We start from the raw sequence: 22029 nt of genomic DNA, 5'->3' as shown, positions 1-22029 counted from the left end.
ATATATATATATATTGAAATACTATATACTTTGAAGTTTTTGAAACTGTGGACTTTAAACAGTTATTGCATACTTTACACGTCTTTGTTATAGATTTTAAAATATACCCTGGAATGTTGTACAATTAAAACCTGCACGTTTTTAAGTTCTGGAATTAGTTCCAATTTCCGCCACCAACTGATGGAGGCGCCACAAACGTGTAAGACCTTCTGCGGGGGTTCTGTGACCCCACTGTTTTTCCGCCATCTTGGATTCAGAAAAGTGCCGGAACAATTGGGGAATTTATGGAACATTTAGTAGCTCCCCCACCACTTTGGTGGCGAAAATTGGAACTAAGTCCAGAACTTCTTCCAAAACTTAACAGTTTTTGAATTAATTGTTTTGTTATAATATTTTGTTATAATATAACAAATTTTGTATTAATTGTATTGTCAAGCCTTGACCACTAAATGTTCTAATTGGGCCACCAATTAGGAGAAGGCGTTTCTGCTTCGACTAAGCCCTCGCACCGCATAATCGGTTAAGAAATATAAGTTTTATCCACCAAAATGTATTTCAATATTCCTGTGTTCACTTCTCAACCAATCCCAGGTTTCTGTATTCTGTATTCTTGTAATTCTTGTAATTCTTGTAATTCTGCATTAATTACTGACCACCAAATGTTTCAATTAGGTCATCAATCATTATCACACGTTTCTACATCGATTGATTCATCCGAAAAGACAATCCATCCAGAAATATTTGTTTTATCGACTTTAAACGTGCGTTGGTACACCTGTATCCTGAATCCCAGATGACTATATTATTTTTTTTCGTTTTTTATAGAAACTAAGTACCACCAAATGTTGTAATTGGGCTACCAATGACCACCAAACGATTACGCATCGATTGAGCATTTAAAGAATTGAATCTGGCGAAAAAAAAAAATTTTCGGCTAACTTCACGGTCAAATTTTGATCACTTAATTATAAAAGAACGCGTGACTACCAAATGTTGTAATTAGGCCAACAATAACCACCAAACGACCACCAATCAATTGGGTATAATGAAACGTTAAAAAGTCATAATTGTCCGGCTAACTTCACAGAGGTCGAGCGTACCTATCTAGATTGAGTTACATTGCAACTGTATCACACAATTATCTATGCATTCTACACCGGCGTGAGTCGCCATACATTCATCGTATCGTGGATAGAGTATAGAGCAGTATAGAGCAACCTGCAACAAGGCAAGGAAAGGAAAGACTGATCTTCTTCCAAGTATAGTTTACTAGAAAGAATTAATTAAACACAATTCGAAAACGCTTGTTCCCTTGTTCGTCGTCAATTGTTTTCACAAATGGCTTCAATCGAAGAACTGGATCAATTGGATAGCGGCATGGGTAATAGCGACGCATGTTCTCCGGAGATGAAATCGCTTCTTCCCGATGACGAAGACGATGAAGAGGTATATCTTTTTTTTATTATTTGTCACTGATACATTTCGATTCGACTACTAACAATTCATTTGCGTTTACGACTTATTGATGCACTTACGATTCGTTTTTTATTTAGGACGAAAGCCTCGCAGAAAGATTATTCGGTCTTACAGAAATGTTTCCCGAGGAAGTACGCAAGTTTGGGTACAATGTTGGTACTTGTTTGTGTACTTGTACGAAAGGTTAGTATGCATTGGCTTTTGCAGAATCATTTTAATATACAAAAAGGAAGGATTCCTTGTATCTTGTAACAAATATGGATATTTCACTTATAGGATTATACAAGTTCTCGTGTTCTGCAGCATGGTTGTTCTTCAGTTCATCGGCTATTTTATTTGCACCTATATTGTTTGAAATAGAACGTGCCCAAATGGAAGAGGCCCAACGTACCCAGCAGAAACAAGTTCTCTTAGGACCTAACACAGCTATGTCAAATGTTAATGCTTCAAGTCTTCCAATGGCTCCACCTGTACAACGATAATACCTATATTATTGTTGCATTTGAATTGCCACGAGTTGACAGTTCTGTTCACGATTTATATTTATTAGCATAACGATTCCATCATATTGTAACCTCTCACCAACACAATGTATATATATATATATATATATATATCGATTTAGAAATATTCTTCTTTCATAAGCATAAAATTTGAATGCATCAAATGATTGGTTTTCAGGCGACAACGGTAATAATGCTTGGTCTCTTTTTCCTTTCTCCTGAATTTTTACAACTTTTAGAAAGATTATGAATGTTTACCAAAACGAATTTATTGACATTACATTGTGTGATTTACATAAAAAGTGAATCGGGTTATGTTAATAATAAACAGTATCTTATTCGTTATGAAATAATTGTAAAATTTTAACAATCTAGTACGAATATACTTTTGCTGGGTATATTTAAATTGTATAATGCTGTTACTCTCCGTAACATATAATTTCTGGTTTAAACAAAGAATTGTATCTAGAGATAAAGAACTCGATTGTACCACGTTATTATAATGTTTACGTTCAACGAATTCATTGCTTCCATCAGAGAGGAAATAACAGTGCTCATGTCTGGGAGTTTTGTTGTCTCTGACAGCCTCTGAGCAGTGTCGCCAAACCCGTACCTACCCATAGACTAAATTTTCAGTTTTGTAGAGTTCTAGCGATCTTTTCGAGCGTAGACAGAACATGCGCGCCCTTCACAACGTGTGGTGTTCATTAGTACTAATCTGTCGTGACGTTACGACGGTATAGTACCAATAAATGCCACTCGTTGTGCAGGGCGCGCATGTTTGTCTACACAAGACAAACCACTAGACCTAAGGATGAATAGATTCAAATAAATACGAGTACATTACTCGATACCTGCGGTTGCGATACCAGGTAGATATCGAACAAAAGTATTCGTATCGAATGGAGTGAGCATTGACCACGGTCGTATATAGAGGTCCGAAAACTCCCGTGGAGGAGGGGATCCCTTAATGATCCCGATGAACTGTGCAGTAGCTTGGTAAGAGGGGTCATAGAAACCTTGGCGCATGCGTAAGAGACCCTGTATGCCGTGACTGCGGGGTCATAGAACCCCCGGAGCATGCACACGAGACCCTGTGTGTGTGTGAAGTGATTGGCTGCTGCCAAGCGACAAAATAACTGCGCAACGTCAGCGAACGTGATTGGCTGCGTTCAGATGACACAACCAATGAGTGATTTCACTTCATTTGCTACCGCTCACCCAATAGGGTGTAGCGTTCAGAGTCAAATAGTTGCACATGGAGGTATGTACTGTTACCGAAACAAGTGCAGAAAGGAACTATTCTATATAATTAAATCGGGATGCAGAAATGTGAAAATGTCATATTCAATTAGTTACGTAGAATTATTCAGCCCAGTTGCTAGTGCAGCATCGTATTTCTGGAATACAGCTGGAAGTGTAAGACTCGCACTCTTATTCAAAACAAATATTAGTTTAAAAAAAAACATTTTATTGTAAATTTATTGAAGTTGCATATAACATTTACAAGTGACGATTAACATAAATTCTTACCATTTCTTAAGTTTTAATTTGAACCTTTAACATTAGGCATAATTTAGAAGTTGTCAGTGAACACTATTACAAAGAAAAGAAAGATTAAAAACTTGGATATAAAATTGCATAAATAGTACCTTTGTCCTTGCTATAAATACATTCGTAAATAACCGTATACTAACTCACTTTTTAACATCTCTTTGTGTTATCTTTGTAACGATTGACTCACAGTATTGTTTAAAACTGTACATTTTATGTTATTAAAAAGCTAATATTCCTTGTAGCTTTGTAAATAGAAACTTACCTTTCATATTGTGTAAATTATAATACATATTTTGGTAAAAAGAAATAAATAATTTTTTTTGATAGGTAACCACCAATTTAATAAGAGGTTCACCCAAAGTAGAAATAAGAATGGCACCACCAATACCGTTGTGGAAATTGGCATCTGCAACAGGACCTTATGTGAGACTTGCTGCTTTGAGTGGAGCAGCAGCTGTTGCTCTTGGTGCTTACGGATCCCACAGTAGGAGAAACGTCGTTTTTTTTCTTTTTTACATGTTATATATCATTGAGCAGTACAACATTCCAAATCTAACTTATAACTAACTCCAAAGTTCCAGTGTTTAGAAGTTTCCATACACATATACTACATAAGATAAACAACTTTTAATTTGTATACGAGCTATGTTTTGTAAAATAATTCTGACTTTTTGTGACTGCAGGAAAATATCCACAAGAACAAGACCCAGAGAATAAATTACTGGATCACAAACAAATTTTTGAAATTGCAAATCGTTATCATTTCATACATACATTGGCAGTTTTAGGTTTACCACTTTGCAGAGCACCCTTCTTGGTAAGTTTGACTTCAATGTAATATACATAGTATACAATGTTATTTTTCATGAATATTTATTATTCATTGTTGTATTGACGATTCTTGTATTAATTTTAGGGTGCAATGTTCCTGATGTCTGGTATGGTACTGTTTTCTGGTTCATGTTACTATTACGCGTTTACAGGCGATAAAAAATTTAGTAAATTAACACCAATAGGAGGAGTATGTTTAATATTAGGATGGTTAAGTATGTGCATTTAAGTATGTAAAAAGACATTGATATTTTTTAAGAGAAGAATGAAAAACCATTGAAATATAAAGTGTACACAAATGTAATGTTCTTAATAACTTTTGAAATAAGTCATTTATACTGTGATACGTAATAATTTGTAATAATACGATATATTTCACTTACGATAGATGTGTCGATCAGGAAATATATTTTGCCGGCAAACACGATTGTGCTTACATTTACATATTAAAGGCTACTAATGAAACAAAATCTAATTTGAATAAAACTCATTTATGCTAAGGAATCGATATAAATATATCTTTTGTTTATAATATTACCGACTATGATTTCGATTGTATCTTAAACCATTACACATTGTACAATGCATCTATATGTCTCTCCATCCTTTGAACATTTAAAATTCTTTTTTCCCCAATGATTTCTATTTCTCTATAGTTATTGTGTATACATTACCAGCTGAAATTTGTCATTGTTTCACGTTAAAAATTTAATGCAAAAATATAAGTGTAACCTGTTTGTAACTGTATCGTAAAATGTTGAATTACGAAATATAAGAATATCGTGGGTTACGGTTGAACAAACTTTGCGGATATATGATGCTTAATTAATTAATTATTTAAAAAAAAAAATTATCGCAATGGTTGGTACAGCGGAGCTTCGAAGCAACATTTAGACATATTTCAAAAAATTATTTAAAACTCTTACATATATATAAAATAAAAAATCAAAAAGGCATGTATATAAATTGATCGTTCAAAGCAATGGTACACAATATAAATGTAAAACAAATAGTTGCGCGTATTATCATTTTTGTTCATTTCCCTCTCGTCTCTGGTTTTTAATCAATTCACACTTTCACAATATTTTCCGATTAAAATCGCATTTCTGCAGAGATATAAGAAAGTAATGTACCTTGTATAATCCATTTGATACACCAGCTTCGCTGACTTTATATCCATTCTATTTCATATTATACATTTGTCGTACATTTTTCTCATAAATAGATACTTTGCCTGTAAGTAAGTGGGGATATAAGAATTTTCTCTTCGATTCACGTGTCATTAACGGTGATTCGGTCTGGCGATGCTGGCTGCACTTTTACACGGCTAAGTAAAGTATTAATTGGACTATCTTACCTAGAATAAAAATATCAAATAAGTTTAATTGGTGATACATCGAATAAACTTAAATATAGGAGTGTTTTTGCACGTCAGTGCTCGCGCAGTGCTCGCAGACGCTGGAAATCAAGCAGCGAACACAAGAGAGATCGATTCACGAAAATAAAACGATGGTTGTTAATCCATAGTGTTACGTTCCAACCTATACTTTTCTTTTCTTTTCTGCTTACATGGTGATGAAACACGAGCTCACTTCGTTTCGTAGAGCATATTTGTTTACAAATTCATTTTTCAACTCGTGTGACACCTCTTTGTAAATTTGTGAGGCATGAGATTGGCGATTCATGGCGATGCTAAATGCATCACTGATATAAAATTTACTTATACCTAGTAAACGTCCCCTTCAAACTATACTTTAATTATTATATAGAGTTTCATAGCAATATCATTTTTTTGTCGTTACTATTATTACTATTATTATTATTATTATTATTATATAAAGTATTTATATAGAATTGCGTATATTAAACTATATTTACAATTTTTTTTTATTAATTATTGTAACACATCAAAGACAAGTTTCCTGGAACAAGGTTGCTCTCGCGTTACCTACTTGTCGTAATACCACAAGAGGAAACTCATTACAGTAGGGCTAATATCGTCTTTGCACTTCTTTTTTAGTCTTGATAAAGTATATCACAATCCAAATTTACAAATAAAAAAAGACAAACATCAAATTAGGATTTATTTAAATGAATTCTCGCTAAAATCAAGAAAAGATAATCTTCAGAAAGAAAAAGTGTATAAAGTGCAAAACTGCGATTACTGAGTTTCGAGCGAAACACGCAGCCGTTTTTCGTATTCTTGGATATTTTAGATGCGGTTTGGATAATTGGTCTCAACCTGGGCAATGCGATAGCAAAAGAGCAAACGTTGCGTCGGTTTTCCATCCGTTTCTAGGAAAGGTGGAACGAGTGTTGTCCTTCTTGTGCAGCTATTCGCAACTTTTCCCGCATTATTTCTATGGTTGTGTAATCGGGCAGTTTTAAGTAATTAACGCAAGTCATTACAGATGGTAGGAAATCGTCCGTCTTCATTGACGGATCGAACGTTTTACGCACAATCGTTAACGGTGGCGTTAAACTCTTAAAACCTGTAAAGAACATTTAATCTCAATTCCTGTTTCACTTTACGGAAACTACATTATATCTATTTATTCGTATTTCACAAAGTATATCGAATAGATTATGAAGTAAACGGTAAATTACATACCTCCAACTGGCAATCGCGGTGAACCTGTGACGAACTGAATGAACTGTCTCTGTTCTTCACTATTGTATTTCGACATAACCTCGAACAGAAAACGGATTGCACGGGAATCGGGAGTGTAACCGTGATCAGTCCTGCAACATTCCGACAGTGTTTTCATATCCCACTGTCCACCAGTTTGTGCATGTCCGCAGAATACAGCTTCGAGTTCTTCGGGGAAGAATAGTCGCAGTTGCACTAGCGGGAATACAGATTCGAATCCTTCCCTAAAAGCTTCCATTTGCCTGAAGATACCTTCGTACAAGAACCAATGTACCACTAACTGAAAATTTCATTTTAAATAGTATTAAATGGTAACGTGAATAGTGTGGAATCTTATAGTACAGAATAAGCAGCGGCTTGGAGAGAAATGAGTAGGGAGAAGTGTTACGAAGCTAGCAGAGCAGTGACTTGCATCATCGTAGCCTAACTTAATTATTTAAGAGTAAGAAAAATATTGCACCGTATTGTTTTAGAAGAAAGAAAAGTGATATTTAAATCTCAGAAGCGACTCAATCTAGGAATTAAAGGTTACAAGTGTTACTAAAACTGATATTTCTATTAGACACAATTCCATCGATGTTTAAGTCATTATATGTAGTTACTGCTGCGTCCTGTATATTAAATATAAATACCTTAATGTATTGATCCAGGTTAAAGATGGTAACGGGTATATCACTTCCGCCTTTCCTCAATTCAATGTTCTCATAACCTGGTAATTCAAAAACAAGGCCAAGATCTGCAATTGGACAACCGTCTAGACTTAATGAATCTATTAGTTGTGCTTTTTCATGTGGTCTCAGTGTCTGATCTTTCTCGATTGTTTCCTTCTGCCTGACGATTTCCTGCAGTTTACTAAGAGTTCGATATACATCGAAATTCACATACGCAAGGTCAGATAACGTTAATGTGTGTTCCTCTGCCAACAACCAACGATAGAAAGTTAAGCTAAATGGCAAGTCCAACTGCAAACGATTAAGAACGTAAGTTTTTTTCTTTTCTTTCTTATAACACTGTAAACAGTGGGTACAACTCAACGAATCAAAAGAGAATAATTGTACCATTCTTGAATCGTATATCGCTTTCGCCATAAACTTTCCAAGGAACTTAAACTTTGTTTTAAGCTTCGCAAGATGGGACACTTTAGTATTCCATGAGACTGGCATTGAAAAAAGTCCATGCGGAGGGTTAACATATCCCGCTTCAGTGGGATTCGAAGAACCGTGCCAAAGTTCAAGATCACCACGTTGTAATTCCTGAGAGACTAGAGCATAAAATTCCAATGTTGGACCAAGACCGGTACCAACCTGTAAACATACGAGTTTATCATATGTTAGAATTACAGATAAATAATATACATATGTACATATTACCATCCGAAATCTGTTTAAAGATCCTACTAATAACGAATTGTTACCCTCTATTAGATACTACAGTTGTCTTTCCTTTAATCCTCAGCTAATATTTCTTTTTTGGTTTCTCTATAAAGTATAAAAACAGAATAATAACCTCGTTAACATATTGCACTTCAAGTAAGGCTTTACTAGACGCCAGGTCTTGTATAACTTGTTCCGCTTGTTTGAGAATGTCAGTTCTCGATATAGTTCTTTTCCTCCGTTCTAAACGTGGTGTAACGCGTTCTTGACTGTCAGATCCTGATAATTCTGGCGCAGAATCCAAGAGGCGTTGCAGAGCTCTGTCCCGATCGAATGATGTCGCGTAGAGTAATAATTGTCTTGTCTCGAATGGAAACAGGAATGGACTGCAAACGATTTGGTAAATGTATTGTATATCTGGGAAGTTTATGGGATTGCATTACTATTTATACTTGTTACGATCTGCAATACTGACCAGACTGTAGCGATTTGTTGCAACCACAAAGGTAAGTTTCCAGTCATGATTACCAGAGGATCTTGCAGCTGCCTACTCGCTTTCGCGGCTATCTTATTATTAATAAAGTCTTGTGGAGAAAGTAGGCTTACGACCTTCAGATGAGGAAATAAACCGCCCCAGTGACGATTTAGGGCGTGTAGAAGACGCAGCAAGCACAAACCGTCTAACGAAGCGTCCGTAATGGTAACCGAGGGTGGCAAAGTAGGGGATAGGTAAGGTTCCAATGGACATCGTTGCGGAGGGACTGTTCCTTCGAGCCACAGGCTATCCTCTTTCCGTTTCGAGCTGATCTTTGTACTTTTTCCTTTACCCTTACGGCTACTACCTTGCGAACTTGATCCTGGCTTTGGTGACGTTGTGATTTCCTCTTCTGGCACAGGCCTAGGCATTCGTGGGGCTTGAAATTTGTTTTATTCACTTAAACAATGAAATCAATGAAATGAAAATACCTGTAATAAATTGTATGTGTTTGTACCCATACGGCGTCGTGACCGAGCGGTGGTTCACCGTCAGCTTCAGCTTCAGAATGATCGATGCCAGAACAACCAAACTGTCTGACAGCTTGATAAACAGTCATATTGAAAGGCAGCACCTCGTCCCCGATCAAGAACTGGAGTTTATGCTTTGCCGATCCTTGACTTATAACCACGGCTGCCTGTAAGTTTAGATACATTCAAAATACTATTCGTCCTAAAAGATTACTATTGTACTACAGTACAGACACTTTATGCGGTTACAGCATTATATAAAACGTTTATTTTTGTTAATTAATATATCAAGCCGTTGATTTGCGTGTATATCAGCGTTCTATCATTATACTTGGAAAGAAAAGAACTATATAAGTATATACATATAAAATATAGATTACCAGAGTGTCATCTATGTCGTCCTCGCTATTATCGTCGTCACTAACCATAGACTCGGCCTCGCGTATTCTACCGTATCCACGAACCATTAAATAACGTTCGATCGCTTGTACCAATGCGAGAGGATCTATTTTGACAGTGCCTCCCTTCCACTGCTTTAAATTATTACAATCTGGATGTCGTTGGAGATTGCACTGTAAGAGAACGTAAAGAACCGAATATGCAATTCCTAGACAGAAACTTATCATCAAATGGTCTGTAAGTAAATTTAAAGGTGTATGGGAGTGTACCTTAAGTTGATGCGTATTAAAGAATTTAAGAGCACTGGTGCCTCCACGGCCAGCACCGGATCCTGCTGGTAGGTCATGAACTTTCACAGGGAATTGTTCCAACTGTGCAACACAACTGTTCAGTTTCGCCACAAGGGCCCCAAATGCTCCAGGATTAAGGTCCATGGCATTGTTGCTTTGCTGCATCTGAAAATGAAATGTATTCAGGAAAAAACAACATTTTTATCGTCCTACAATATAAACAAGACTTCGTCGTTTACTTACAGTTGATTCTGCAAACAATTTCCAGAACATGCGAAGACGATCATAACGATTACCAGGAGCATCCGTGGTTGTGAGGTAGTTGAGCAAAGCTTTAATAAGCCCGCTATAATTCATCTCGAACGGGGATATGTCACTTTCAAGTACTATATCTCGCAGTTCAGTAAGAGCAGACAACATTTCATCCAATTCCTGTTATTAAAGTATTGTTTTCATATCGGTACAGAACGATGTATATGATGTATAACGAGTACAAAACACAAATATTTCTGGTAGATTTGACAAATATAAAACCAAGCATAAAGTTTTCACTATTCTGCAACACGAGATTTTTCATTTCCCAGTGAGACCATAGACACGTGTTCCATAAACGTGTAACTTTTATTCTATAAACACATTTTTCCTTTGCTTTCAAATGCACCAGAAATATTCAAGTATATTCTGTTCTTTGTAAGTTGACATACGTATATAAATTATACATACATTCGATTGTAACCGTTGTATAGCAGCAGTGAGTCTCGAGAGGACTGTCATCGCAGGATGCGTGCAAGGTGCATTGTCCTGGTAACGTGTCAAGAATTGAGCAGCCTGTTCACGTACCCATGTTTTAGCCTTATCCCGATTACCGCCAGTTAAACTCGAATTACTCGGTGGCTTGGACAAGCTCGTCGACGAGCTCGAATCTCTTTTATCGCTCGTGGAACTCGAAGACGACGATTTTCGACTCCATCTAGCGGGATTAAGATTGGCTAAGAAACGATTATTTTTAGGTGCGAAACCGGTGAAAAGTGATTCGGGTTGTTGAGTTTGTTGTGGTGTTGTACCGCCTAGCCTAGAAAATCGACCCTTCTTGCTTTGCCGTTTCCTCTTCAGTACGTCCCCAATTCGCCTGAAATTTTTTGATATTTTCTATTATCTAGAAAAACCCGCATATCCAGTTAATTGTATACATACAAATGAGCACTTTGCGGCGTTGCGACATCATCCACCGTGGAATTCAATTCATTCCTGGCGTGTGTTTCCATCGACGCGGAAAGATTTGGTTTCAATTGACACGTTGCAATCGTACCGAATAATATGTTACCGTTTGTCGATGGAGAAGCTATTGGAGATGTAGCGTTACTAGAAGACAACATTGTGGTGGAAGAAAGTGATGTATTAGACGGACCTGGCTGTGGGGTTGGTAATGATGTACCTAAAAACATACGAGAGTTGCACTACATCTCTGAATGGAATGACACGTGTATTTTAGTAAAGATAAATTGTGTTCAATGAATTACCAGAAGGACACTTTGGCGGTGAAACACCAAGAGGTACTTCAGGATCAGCTAGTTGTCGTATTTGATGCAGTACACCCTCCCGATGAAAATGAACCCCAAACACTTGCGGTAGCTTTTTCATTAATATACTCGCCATCTGCAAAGCTCCGATAACAATTCGTAAATCTTGGGACGCCAGCATACCCGCTATGTGTGACGATACAACTTGGTTTTTTAAGACATCCTGGATAAATGAAAAATATACATCGAGGGGTTTAAATATTATTTATAGTTAAAAGTATAATAAGAAAGTTTGATGCGTGTTTTCAAGGGAAACTAGAGTTATTCATAGTTACCTTAAGTAAATCGGTTGAAGCATAATAGACCATACGTAATAGAGCTCGAAGACATTTACATTTTACAGCAGGACCAGCAGAACTGCTATACACTTCGTACAGCACTGAGAATAAAGTTCGAATGAAAGACACTAGCCATTCGTTTGTTTCAATTACTGGTGGTACGACATCCATACTGTGTAAAATAAATAGAATTTATGAAGTGTGCGTCCTTAAATGTAGTTGTGTGAAGAATCTATGTTTACCTAGACAAACAAGTAGGGCTTTTGCCTTCAGTGGGATGAGCATTTACTCTACGAAAAATGCTTCTCGCCACTCCAATGTCTTCATTGATTTGTTTCATCACAGTCAGATCTATCGTATACGTTCGTCCTAAAGAGGAAAGACAAATCTCATCCTCGCCATTCTGAAATGCCATCTGCAACACGCACATATTTTTTCTTTATATAATAATTTATTCAGATAAACTTGTAATTTTGTAGTAACGTATAAATTTATACGATACCTCGATAATTCTAGAGTCGATGGTACTGAATGGATGGTAACAGTGTCTTTCATCGCGCCATTCCCAATGAACGTTTTCTTGTTGATTACTGGTCCTTTCGAGTAAACTATTTACACTAAATATACCATCTGTTGGTAGCGGAGGCATTAGCTCCTCGATCAAACAGGTGATTTCGAACCACTCTTGCGGAGAACGCGGCACCAACTCCACGTCCTCCGTTTTCACTTCCAGTGAGCCGGTTAGAAGGTAGCTCAGCGTGAAAGCTATATTTTGTTGCAAAAGCAGCTGTGCCAAGTCGGGACAGCGATTTGATATCACAGAGAGCATTCGTAGCACTGTTATGAAATTACCAATGCTGTTTACAGGGGGCGTAATCATAAGCTGAAATGTCGAAGAAACGCAAGAAAAAAATATACATGTAATAAATATGTATGTCACCCCGGTGATTGTATCATGTACAAGAATACTATATTGTAAAAACACAGTAAGATAAATATAGTTCTTACCAATTGTTGCAAGTTTTGAAGGAGTTCTGCATTGATGATTTTATGCAAAGTTACAGGATCATGTTGAAAACTATCAACTAAACGACTAAATGCTTGGCAGACACACTCGACGCTTTTTTTATCTTGATTTGTCAATCTACTGGTCAATAAAGGCAGACTGTCGGCCACCAAGTGAAAGTCATCAGGATGGAGATTTTGGCAACAATTTGCGGTTATCGTTAACGCAGCCCGTTGAGCCGCGATATTAAAGAAATCGACGAATTTCAAACAAGCCGATACTCCACCCTAAAGTGTAGAAAGTGAATGTATAAGTATATCTGCTTTTAAATTATATTCCGATACATTAGTATAGTAGGTGTAAATGATACAGCGTGGTTGGTAAAGTAAATCTCTGAAAAAAAAAAAGAAAAAACCTTCATACCCCCATCATATTTCCATAAATTCTTTTGTTTCAAAAGCTACCAACCCGTTTTTTACAACCACGCTGCTGTATCTTCTCCGTCAGGTATACATACCGCGTGTAAGATAGTTTTGCTGTGTCTCCGCGACAGCATCGCTAATGCTGCCAGACACTGTTCTGCCACGTCCATACACTCGATAGATTCCAGTTTCTGTAAGAAAACTGGAACAGCATCGACCACGACTGTCGACGATCGAGGTAGAGCCTCCATCATGTACGTCAGGGCACGACAGGCATGTGTCATTATTACAAAATTGTGTTCTATCCCAAGTAAATTGATTAAAGCTGCAACCACTTGTTTCACTGGAAAACCAGTCAACGTATCTTCGTTTCCCATTACCAGAATTTCACCCATACCGATCACAGCTTGTAGCTGTTCTCCTTCATCGTCAACAGCCTGTAGTCCAGCCAAGAGCTGTTGTGCCTTTGCAGCTGAAAATTATAATAACATGAAATGTAAATTACACGATCAAAGAGCAGTTTTTCTTTTCCGTCAGTATCTGAAAAGAAAGGAAAATTACCAGAACTTGCGCCCATGCTCCTGTTCAATAAATGTTGCATTCGTGGTCCTAATGCACCAAACACATGAGGAGGCAATCCTCTAGCTTCCAGTAAAGCTTGTAACTTTCCAACTTCGCCATCATCACTTTCACTATCTCCTGTAGTGGCTGACATTCCGGACGGTCCACCGCTTGCTGATGAAATAAATGGAAAATTATATCTTGGAAGAACAAGATACGCGCGATGTTGTCACGAGGAGAAAATTCTAAGTAAATTTACCAGTTGCAGATGTCGCTGTAGACGCTGATTCGTCCTCGCCTGTTGTCGTAACCAATTGATTGCCAGGAACTGTAGACGATACCGACGTTGGAGTAGCACTATTGGTAAAGAAATACATTACTCGATTACATTGATATTTCATACAACTAACTTATAACGGAGAGTATAACATTGTAGGCATCCCCTGGTCAAATATCCCCCCATTTTTACTCAGCATTCATTTAATAGAGAAGTAAACATTAAAAGTGCCTGCATAAAGAGTTCCTCGATACTATACAATACACTGTTCGTTCATAAGCATATTTACCCTCTTATCGAAGAACGGTTTTACTTTACTATTTTTCACTTTACATTTCACTTTGGGAATATTTTCAATAAATGATCATGAATGTTGTTTGACTTGCGTACATTATTGTGAAAGAAATCAGTTCTTTCGAGAAAAATTGGCACATTTTTCTCAGTAAAGCGAATCGAATATGGATGGTCGAATATTCATGGGTATAGTGTACGTTACAATACGATATGTTAATTACCTGGAGCTCGAACAAGTACCCGTTGTAGAGTCTTTTTTATGATGCTTTCCAGAAGTTTTGTTACTAGTTGGCAGTTCTTTAGATTGCTCGCTGGAGAGTTTTGCGCGGGGACGTAATATATGCTTGTGCGTAGGATGAGGGTGTGTAAGATTGGCAGCGGCGGTGGCAGACACAGGTGGATTGGCAGTGGCAGTTGTTGTGATGCCACTAGTGCCTGCCCCGTCATGTGCCAACGCCCCCCCACCGCTCTCCACAGAATTACTGGCTGCGTTACCCACTCTGATGCTGGACTTTACACTCAAAACTTGACTACTCGCGCTGCTACTCGCGCAGGTTGCACCGCCGTGAGACTTTGATCCTAAAATATTTAAACATCGTGTCATTATTACGTGTGTCGTGTGAAACATTGAGTTTTAAGTACTTGCATCGATCGCTGGATCGTTTCTTATACTTTTCGTATCGTCAAAGTTCATTACCACATTTCGTAATAAAGAATAGAGAAACGCTAATATTGCTGTGCAATAATTGTAGTGCACGCTAAATAGAAACTTTACACGTAAAGAAACAGTTACATTGTATTTTGTGCAATCTACAACCTATTCGAGCATGTATCTTCTTGAATTTATACTAATTTTTTCTTTAAATTCGATATATTTGCAGAAATATTTCATCATTGCGGCTAATAAAGTACAGTACATGCTTTTCCTTCTTTCGAAGTTATTTCATAGATTCGTGTAAAATATAGTTTTATATTTAGAACAATGTGAGCGAGATATGAAAAAGTATGTGTAGCATTGCAAATTCATAATATCCATTGCTTTTACGACTATAATAAAAATGAGCTGATGTTACTGTGAAATTACTAAGTAATGAACATTAATCTCAATGTTGAATGGTAAACTCATAAACATATAAGCAGTAATTAATAGTGCTTACATATCACTGCTCGGACTTATTTCTTGATTTTCATAAAAACCCTTTCGCTTCGTAATTAGAACTCAAGTAGTACTGTGTTAATATATTTGCATTTTTATAAACTGTTCAAATTTCTATATAAATTTTCATATATACCTTCCTAACTTTTCTTACCGAGCCTGTGTACCAAACACGAATTCATTACGCAATTCACAATATAATAACTATATATGTCTCATACAAGCTATATAACTTTTATATTCAATTCTCAAAAATCACACATATTTATAATCATGTAGGTATTATAACTTCTAAGTATCGTACATTAAAAATGTAATAAATGTTTAAAAATAATAATCAATTAATAGAATTTAAAAAGAAAGATGCATTGATAAATACTTGCGTCAACAGAGCTAAGGAAATAACCTCCATAAAATGATTGCATAATGAAATATCTGGTACACATTAGTCATTTATCGTACCTGTGAATAATTTCAAACATTTTATATCTATAATTTCCTCGTTGAATGTCATATCATTATTTTCATACATCTTCATACCTCATGAATCATTATCAAATCAGAATCCATAATTTTCAAGTAATAATCAAAATGATCATGAGTGATAGTGTTTGTACCCGTATGTACTTTTACCATGAAACTTTGAATGATACAAACATGTTGTGTAATTATATTGGAACCATATTCACTATGTCTGGAGAAATGTCATGCACAAATCAAATTCGATACATACAATTTCGGCCCAACATATTAAATGCAATACTTGCATATAGATAAAAGGGGATCAATTTAATCACCCGGATTTATAGTGAAATTCGTTTAAACATATCTACTCATGGACTTGAGAGAAAAATAAAGGGAAGTAAATGTAGTACGAAGTGTGTACTCCTTAGGCTTACCTTCTTGATGATACGTTTGTGTTGATATTGGAAAAAGTGCTTTGACAGCAGACACAAATCCTTCCAGACATTCGCTCATCCTCAGGCCTAATGATACAGTCTGATCTATGACTTTTATTTTGGTAATACCTTTTTTTCTTTAATTTTAAGACACTTCAGAATGAAAACCTAATTCTACTACCCTATATCTTTAACCTACTACTTCAATAAATGAAGGTTGCAAAACACGTTTATTAGTGCACACGAGCATGAATTCTTTTCAATTGACCATGACAATACATTAAGCATATGTACTAGATTCACATGATATTACCGTATGGAATGTATAGATGTTTAGTATCTGTCAAATTTCTTTCGTTCCATTTTCTCACAAATCCTGTATAGAATTGCTAATGTTTTAAGTCTGTTTATAAATTAATCATGGGTAAATATTTATGAGCAGAAATATTTGTCTAATCTAATTTGATTTGTCTCGATACATTTTAACAAACGTAAAACCCATTGAATTATATAAATATCTCATAATAAATACATTTACTAGTGTTGAAACTTTAAGAATGTTTTTATGATTAAAAATAAAGCGAATAAACTACAGGAAAAGAAACTGCAAATGGAAGTTACTTAAGTGCCTAATTATGCTACAATGTATTAAGTAAATAATCTGCCTGTAATGAATCAAACTGCTAGTATGTACTTTTGAGTTAGCAATATACGATGTAGGAAATTATACATTTTTTTAATACTTCCAATGAAGTTTAACTTAAAACTTATTCGTATTTAAAAGCTTAACTGCGATCTAGTTAGCTCTTAGATAAAAGTAAATGCAACAATTCAATGTGCTCGGTACAAATTTATATTAATCAATTGTTTACCAATTGTTAGTCTTCTTGGGATTTATGCATTTATACAGGTATTTTAATGATACAGATTAAGATAAATATATTAACACATTAAGTATTGGTTCGACCAATTTTCGAATTATATTATCTGATCACTCAAGTCACACTCAAATCACATCTCATTGCAACCAACACTTTTTATATAAATAAATAAATGAACTAACCTCGTCCTCTGGATGTGGATGGATGACTAGTAAGCGGTGTAGAACTTGATGTTGGTACCAAGTTGTGATAAGTCAACTCTTCTCTGTTATTGTAGCCACTAGTTAGCGATAAATCGAAACTATTATGTCCCTGTGATATGGCTTGTGAATTTTGTGGCGTTCGCGAACGGGTCCTCGACGCGATACAGTCGATAGCTTTTAAATTTAATTCTGGCAGACTTGTTCTTGTCGTGCTACGAACTCTTGTACTATTCCCACTGATATTATAATTTGATTGCTGAACTTTGTGCTGTGGCCTCCAATCAGTATCTACAGAAAAAATGAAAAACGTGTACAACAAAATAGCCTAGTTAAAATAAACTTTTTAAGACCATATTGCTTTCTTATACTGTTAATAGAAAAGAATACATTATTTGTGTGAATAGACCAAAAAGTGAATGGGAGATGAACTTGAACAACTTGTAAATAAATATGGAACTTATAAAAACAATAGACATAAAAAGTATTTACACATTTAACATTCTTATAAAAAAAATATACATATAATGTTAAAGGCATATTGTTTAAAAACCTACTGTGATGGAACAGTAAAAAATTGTTGAAACTTTTGTAACATAATCTAACAAGTTCCATAATTATATCAGGAGAAAAAGTTGACAGAAATACTTTTTTTTATCCATTATTTTTATAGATATAAATACCTAGATATGATTCTAAGCCACTGCCATGACTTTTATGTTCACCTCTTGTTCTACCCTCCGGTTTGAAAGTATCAGTTGTATGTTTATACGAAGAAGTATTATTAAAAACTTCAGATGATTGTGGGTCACCAATAGTTTCTCTACGTCTTTTTTCTTCTACAATGTCTGGATTGGAACCAATGCTCTGTCGTTTTCTATAGCTGCTACTACCACTGCTAGAGCTGATTCCTCTAGGCTTAGAGGTGTCTGCTGAAGCATCTGCCGTCTCTACAGACCCCCCTGATGACAAATGATCTTGTTGATCTGCCATAGATTAATCGACTCATGCCACTATACTGTCTGCAAACAAATAAACAGCACAAACACTTTCAATAATTATTGTCTATTACATAAATAAGATAAGTTGATAAGTTTTTGTGTATTGGAAAATTTAAATCATTTAATATATCAATTCAAAGACAACTCATTGAAATTATTCTTGTAAAAGTTACAGTTACTGTAAAATGATCAATCTACACATTATGTAATAAGACTACAACGAACAAAGGGGAATTAAGATTAATATACAAAATAAAACAATGAACTGTGGTGAAAGATAATTATAATTTTAATGTGCATATTAACATTCAATCACGCAATAATATAAAACAATGCAATAGACATACAATATCATTGTATCAGTACACAAAACACTTAAATCCACTTGTTCCGAATTTCTTTGTGTAAACGCGACCAATGTCAATATTAATGTCCTTTACTCTCAACTAATATGATTCACGATTGACGGACGATCGAATGTTCAACACAAATACGTTCGTTACATAAAGCCAGATATCCACAGTCGGAAAAACTCGGAACAGCCTTATGCGTACCGACAAAGGGAACCTTGTATACCCGTTTTCGAGCAGCGCATTAAAAACCAAAAGGAAAAAAAGAACGAAAAAAAAAGACGTTATACACGAACTCCGATTCTGACAAAGTGGATTATGAAAGAAACCATTTATTATGGTTAAATACGTTGGACGAATGTGCACTCGGATAAGAGGAGCGTAACAAAATAATACGAGCGAAGGCGATGCGCAATTAATGTTTTCCTCCGCGTTGAAAGAGATAGTAACGAACCCAAGAATCATAACAAACACTACACAACTGGTGTCCGTTTCTAATATCATGACCAATGGAAAATTGTGCCGTTGACATCATACGACCCTTTCTATGAACGTTGTGATCTTGCTCTGATCGCGACAAAGCCACAAAACAGATCTACGGTATACCATAAGGATACAAACGGAAGGCGTAAATAATTATAACAAAGAGACTCGTCAGCGAGCAAGCCACCATTTGCTTGCGACCAAGTAATGGAGGACGAGTTCTTTCTCCATCTCTTTCTGCCCCCCCCCGCTCCCTGTTCAGCCTTTACACTCGTCTCGTCGTCGTCGTCGTCGTCGTCGTCGTCGTCGTAGTGTAACCTCAGGTTGAGATCCTCGAAAAAGAGAATCTCACTCGGGTATGCAGGTTTTTCGGAGAGAAAGGGGGAACAGGGGAAGCAGGGAGAGGGGCAGAATGGAGGGGAAAAGGAAGAAACAGAATTTTACCGATATGATTTACCTGAATGTCAGAATAACATGCCCAGGGCATCGCGAGGATTATTTGCCTTCTCGCTGGACGATTTTAACGGACACAACGAGATTCTCTCGTTGCATGCGAGAAGAAACAGTGAGATGGATGTTCACGAGCACGCGCGTACGTTGGTGGTAAGCGGCTATGCCTGTGCACAGGCACACACCAAAAAACGCACCGAACGCACTGCCGAGGCACACTAAGAGTCTGAGAGGCGAATCAGCGGAATGCAACGGCTATCGGGATCGGGTTGGTTAGAATTGGGAAGCTGGAGGACGCTCCGCCCCCATCGGGACAACGTCATACGCAGAGTCGACGTTGGTGCGTTCGAAAACTCGATACCCGCGTGGAGATCGAGAGTCACGGGCTCTCATAATGCAGCAGCGCCAGCGGTGGATGCGAAACCGGCGCGAATAGCCATCTTGCTGCACGGTTTCTTCAAACTACTAACTTTTACTTTCACCTCGTGTACGGCGTAAAATTAGCCGCGGGCGGTTGCTTTGACATTAATGATTATACTATAGTTTGTCTGCAAAATTGTCTAGTCTGTAAATGCGTCTGTAGAACTCGATAAAATGGAAATGTTAACAATGCTTGGCGAATACTTTTGTTGTACTTTCAATTTAATGAAACCTTTAGTCGACTAATCGGCCGACTGTCCGGTGCACAGTGACGAATTTTCAAGAATTCATAATCAATAGGAAATCTAGTTGAAAATTTACTATGACTAACAGATAAATACAAAACATTTTGATATAGCACCAGTTGGAATTTCTATTTCATTAGACATACAAATTTTCTTTTCATCCTGTGTGCTTCATTTTATTTTTCCTCTCAATATCTTTTAACTAATGGTTATGAAAGTCTTGTTCACTAGATTTATTTTCAAGTGAAACAGCTACCTACTTCACAGCTTTATTTATTTTTAAATATGCCTTTAATATTGTTATCATTGTGAAAGATAGAAAAGTTAAAAGAAGTAAGTGGGTTTTGACCACGTTTTTCGTGGTCGTAGTGTTACGATGATATTAAATCACCCCGTATCCAGTGTTTACATTATGACCGCATGCACTGAGAATTTTAAAAATTATTTTTTAGGAAATTCATTACGCTATTGACTCACTCGTTTCATCACTATTATACGTTTCCCAGTCGATACAATCGCAGTTGTCACAATTTCATCAGAATACCTTCCAAATTGCGATAGATGGGACAATATCTTCTAGGCGTTTGAAACTGTTAAATACCCGCCACACTGAAAGCGGTTATATGTATGTATATGTAATGTACTCTCGAGATATGTACTGTTACGCGATGTTACACGAGATATCGTGTGAATTCAGTCCGATGCCGTACAATGTTACAATTGCGTAGTTCTAAACGTCTGCAAATGAATACGAGAAATTTATGTACTGATATAACTTTAAATTATCTGCCAACAGATGATAGATGACACATAAGATTACAAGTAGTATTTATCATAAATGAGTAAAGAAACATACGATAAACATTTTACTGGTAAGGACCAGCATCTAAGATAGGATAAAGATTTTGGTTAGCCGATTTGTTGCAACTTTAGGAGAAAATATTGTTTCAACGGAAATATGTATACGTGTGCGTCAGTAAATCAGTCCGATTTCCGAAGAATTGACTACAATACGATCTCAGTACGAATTATCAACTCTTTGTGAACAATTCATAGCTGTCTCGTATGTGAAAGATCTTGTTTGTATGTTTACAATGATGCACAGGATAATAGCTGTGACACATCTTTGTGTCAACTAGGCAAATAGTCATCGAACACTTATAAAATGTTTCTAATTATTTCATCGCGTTTGAACATTCCATGGAAATCCGTAAATTTTTACAATTACGACGTTGTAACAGACATTAAAATTTCAGTTCTATTGTTTGATCGGGACAGATATATGCACACCTATCCACGATTGGTGAAAAACCTCATTTGGTAGTGGCCAATTGGCCGATAAACTGAAAATATTTCTTCAGCTGCGTCAAAACAGCTTGTGGGTGAATGATAAATCCGCTGGCCAATAAATCGAATGAATTTTCGGTTAACCCGTTGAATAC

The 22029-nt window shown here is 36.4% G+C and overlaps 3 protein-coding genes across 3 annotated transcripts; 2 read left to right on the top strand and 1 right to left on the bottom strand.

The window, feature by feature from the left end:
• The first annotated feature begins 1151 nt into the window (after window positions 1-1151).
• On the top strand, window positions 1152-2161 carry LOC107189322 (mitochondrial import receptor subunit TOM22 homolog). Its single transcript, XM_015577820.1, has 3 exons — window positions 1152-1446; window positions 1554-1659; window positions 1753-2161. The coding sequence occupies exons 1-3, from the start codon at window positions 1339-1341 to the stop codon at window positions 1956-1958; spliced, it is 420 nt and encodes a 139-aa protein (XP_015433306.1). The 5' UTR covers window positions 1152-1338; the 3' UTR covers window positions 1959-2161.
• Window positions 2162-3235: 1074 nt separating this feature from the next.
• On the top strand, window positions 3236-4901 carry LOC107189321 (transmembrane protein 256 homolog). Its single transcript, XM_015577819.1, has 4 exons — window positions 3236-3398; window positions 3864-4020; window positions 4220-4353; window positions 4453-4901. The coding sequence occupies exons 1-4, from the start codon at window positions 3246-3248 to the stop codon at window positions 4594-4596; spliced, it is 588 nt and encodes a 195-aa protein (XP_015433305.1). The 5' UTR covers window positions 3236-3245; the 3' UTR covers window positions 4597-4901.
• Window positions 4902-6230: 1329 nt separating this feature from the next.
• On the bottom strand, window positions 6231-20141 carry LOC107189381 (E3 ubiquitin-protein ligase TRIP12). Its single transcript, XM_015577899.1, is given in 25 exon segments — window positions 6231-6859; window positions 6979-7297; window positions 7650-7979; window positions 8076-8321; window positions 8524-8776; window positions 8866-9288; window positions 9357-9562; window positions 9776-9967; window positions 10064-10249; window positions 10328-10516; window positions 10808-11213; window positions 11279-11519; window positions 11605-11827; window positions 11940-12114; window positions 12185-12357; window positions 12445-12825; window positions 12951-13235; window positions 13466-13842; window positions 13932-14105; window positions 14191-14336; window positions 14658-15081; window positions 16558-16644; window positions 17621-17929; window positions 18322-18660; window positions 19930-20141. Coding segments are annotated over 24 exon segments (6252 nt in total). The 5' UTR covers window positions 18632-18660; window positions 19930-20141; the 3' UTR covers window positions 6231-6662.
• Window positions 20142-22029: the final 1888 nt, after the last annotated feature.

The sequence above is a fragment of the Dufourea novaeangliae genome, unplaced genomic scaffold (genome assembly GCF_001272555.1).
Source record: "Dufourea novaeangliae isolate 0120121106 unplaced genomic scaffold, ASM127255v1 scaffold142, whole genome shotgun sequence".
NCBI classification, from domain to species: domain Eukaryota; kingdom Metazoa; phylum Arthropoda; class Insecta; order Hymenoptera; family Halictidae; genus Dufourea; species Dufourea novaeangliae.
This window is presented reverse-complemented; position numbering and strand designations above follow the sequence as displayed.

Bases quoted from the DNA above. Each gene is read 5' to 3' on its own strand.
- LOC107189322 (XM_015577820.1), top strand. From the start codon at position 1,339: ATGGCTTCAATCGAAGAACTGGATCAATTGGATAGCGGCATGGGTAAT. The intron at 1,447-1,553 runs GTATATCTTTTT...TTTTTTATTTAG, and splicing joins ATGACGAAGACGATGAAGAG to GACGAAAGCCTCGCAGAAAG. The intron at 1,660-1,752 runs GTTAGTATGCAT...TTTCACTTATAG, and splicing joins TTTGTGTACTTGTACGAAAG to GATTATACAAGTTCTCGTGT.
- LOC107189321 (XM_015577819.1), top strand. From the start codon at position 3,246: ATGTACTGTTACCGAAACAAGTGCAGAAAGGAACTATTCTATATAATT. The intron at 3,399-3,863 runs GTAAGACTCGCA...TTTTTTTGATAG, and splicing joins TCTGGAATACAGCTGGAAGT to GTAACCACCAATTTAATAAG. The intron at 4,021-4,219 runs GTAGGAGAAACG...TTGTGACTGCAG, and splicing joins TGGTGCTTACGGATCCCACA to GAAAATATCCACAAGAACAA.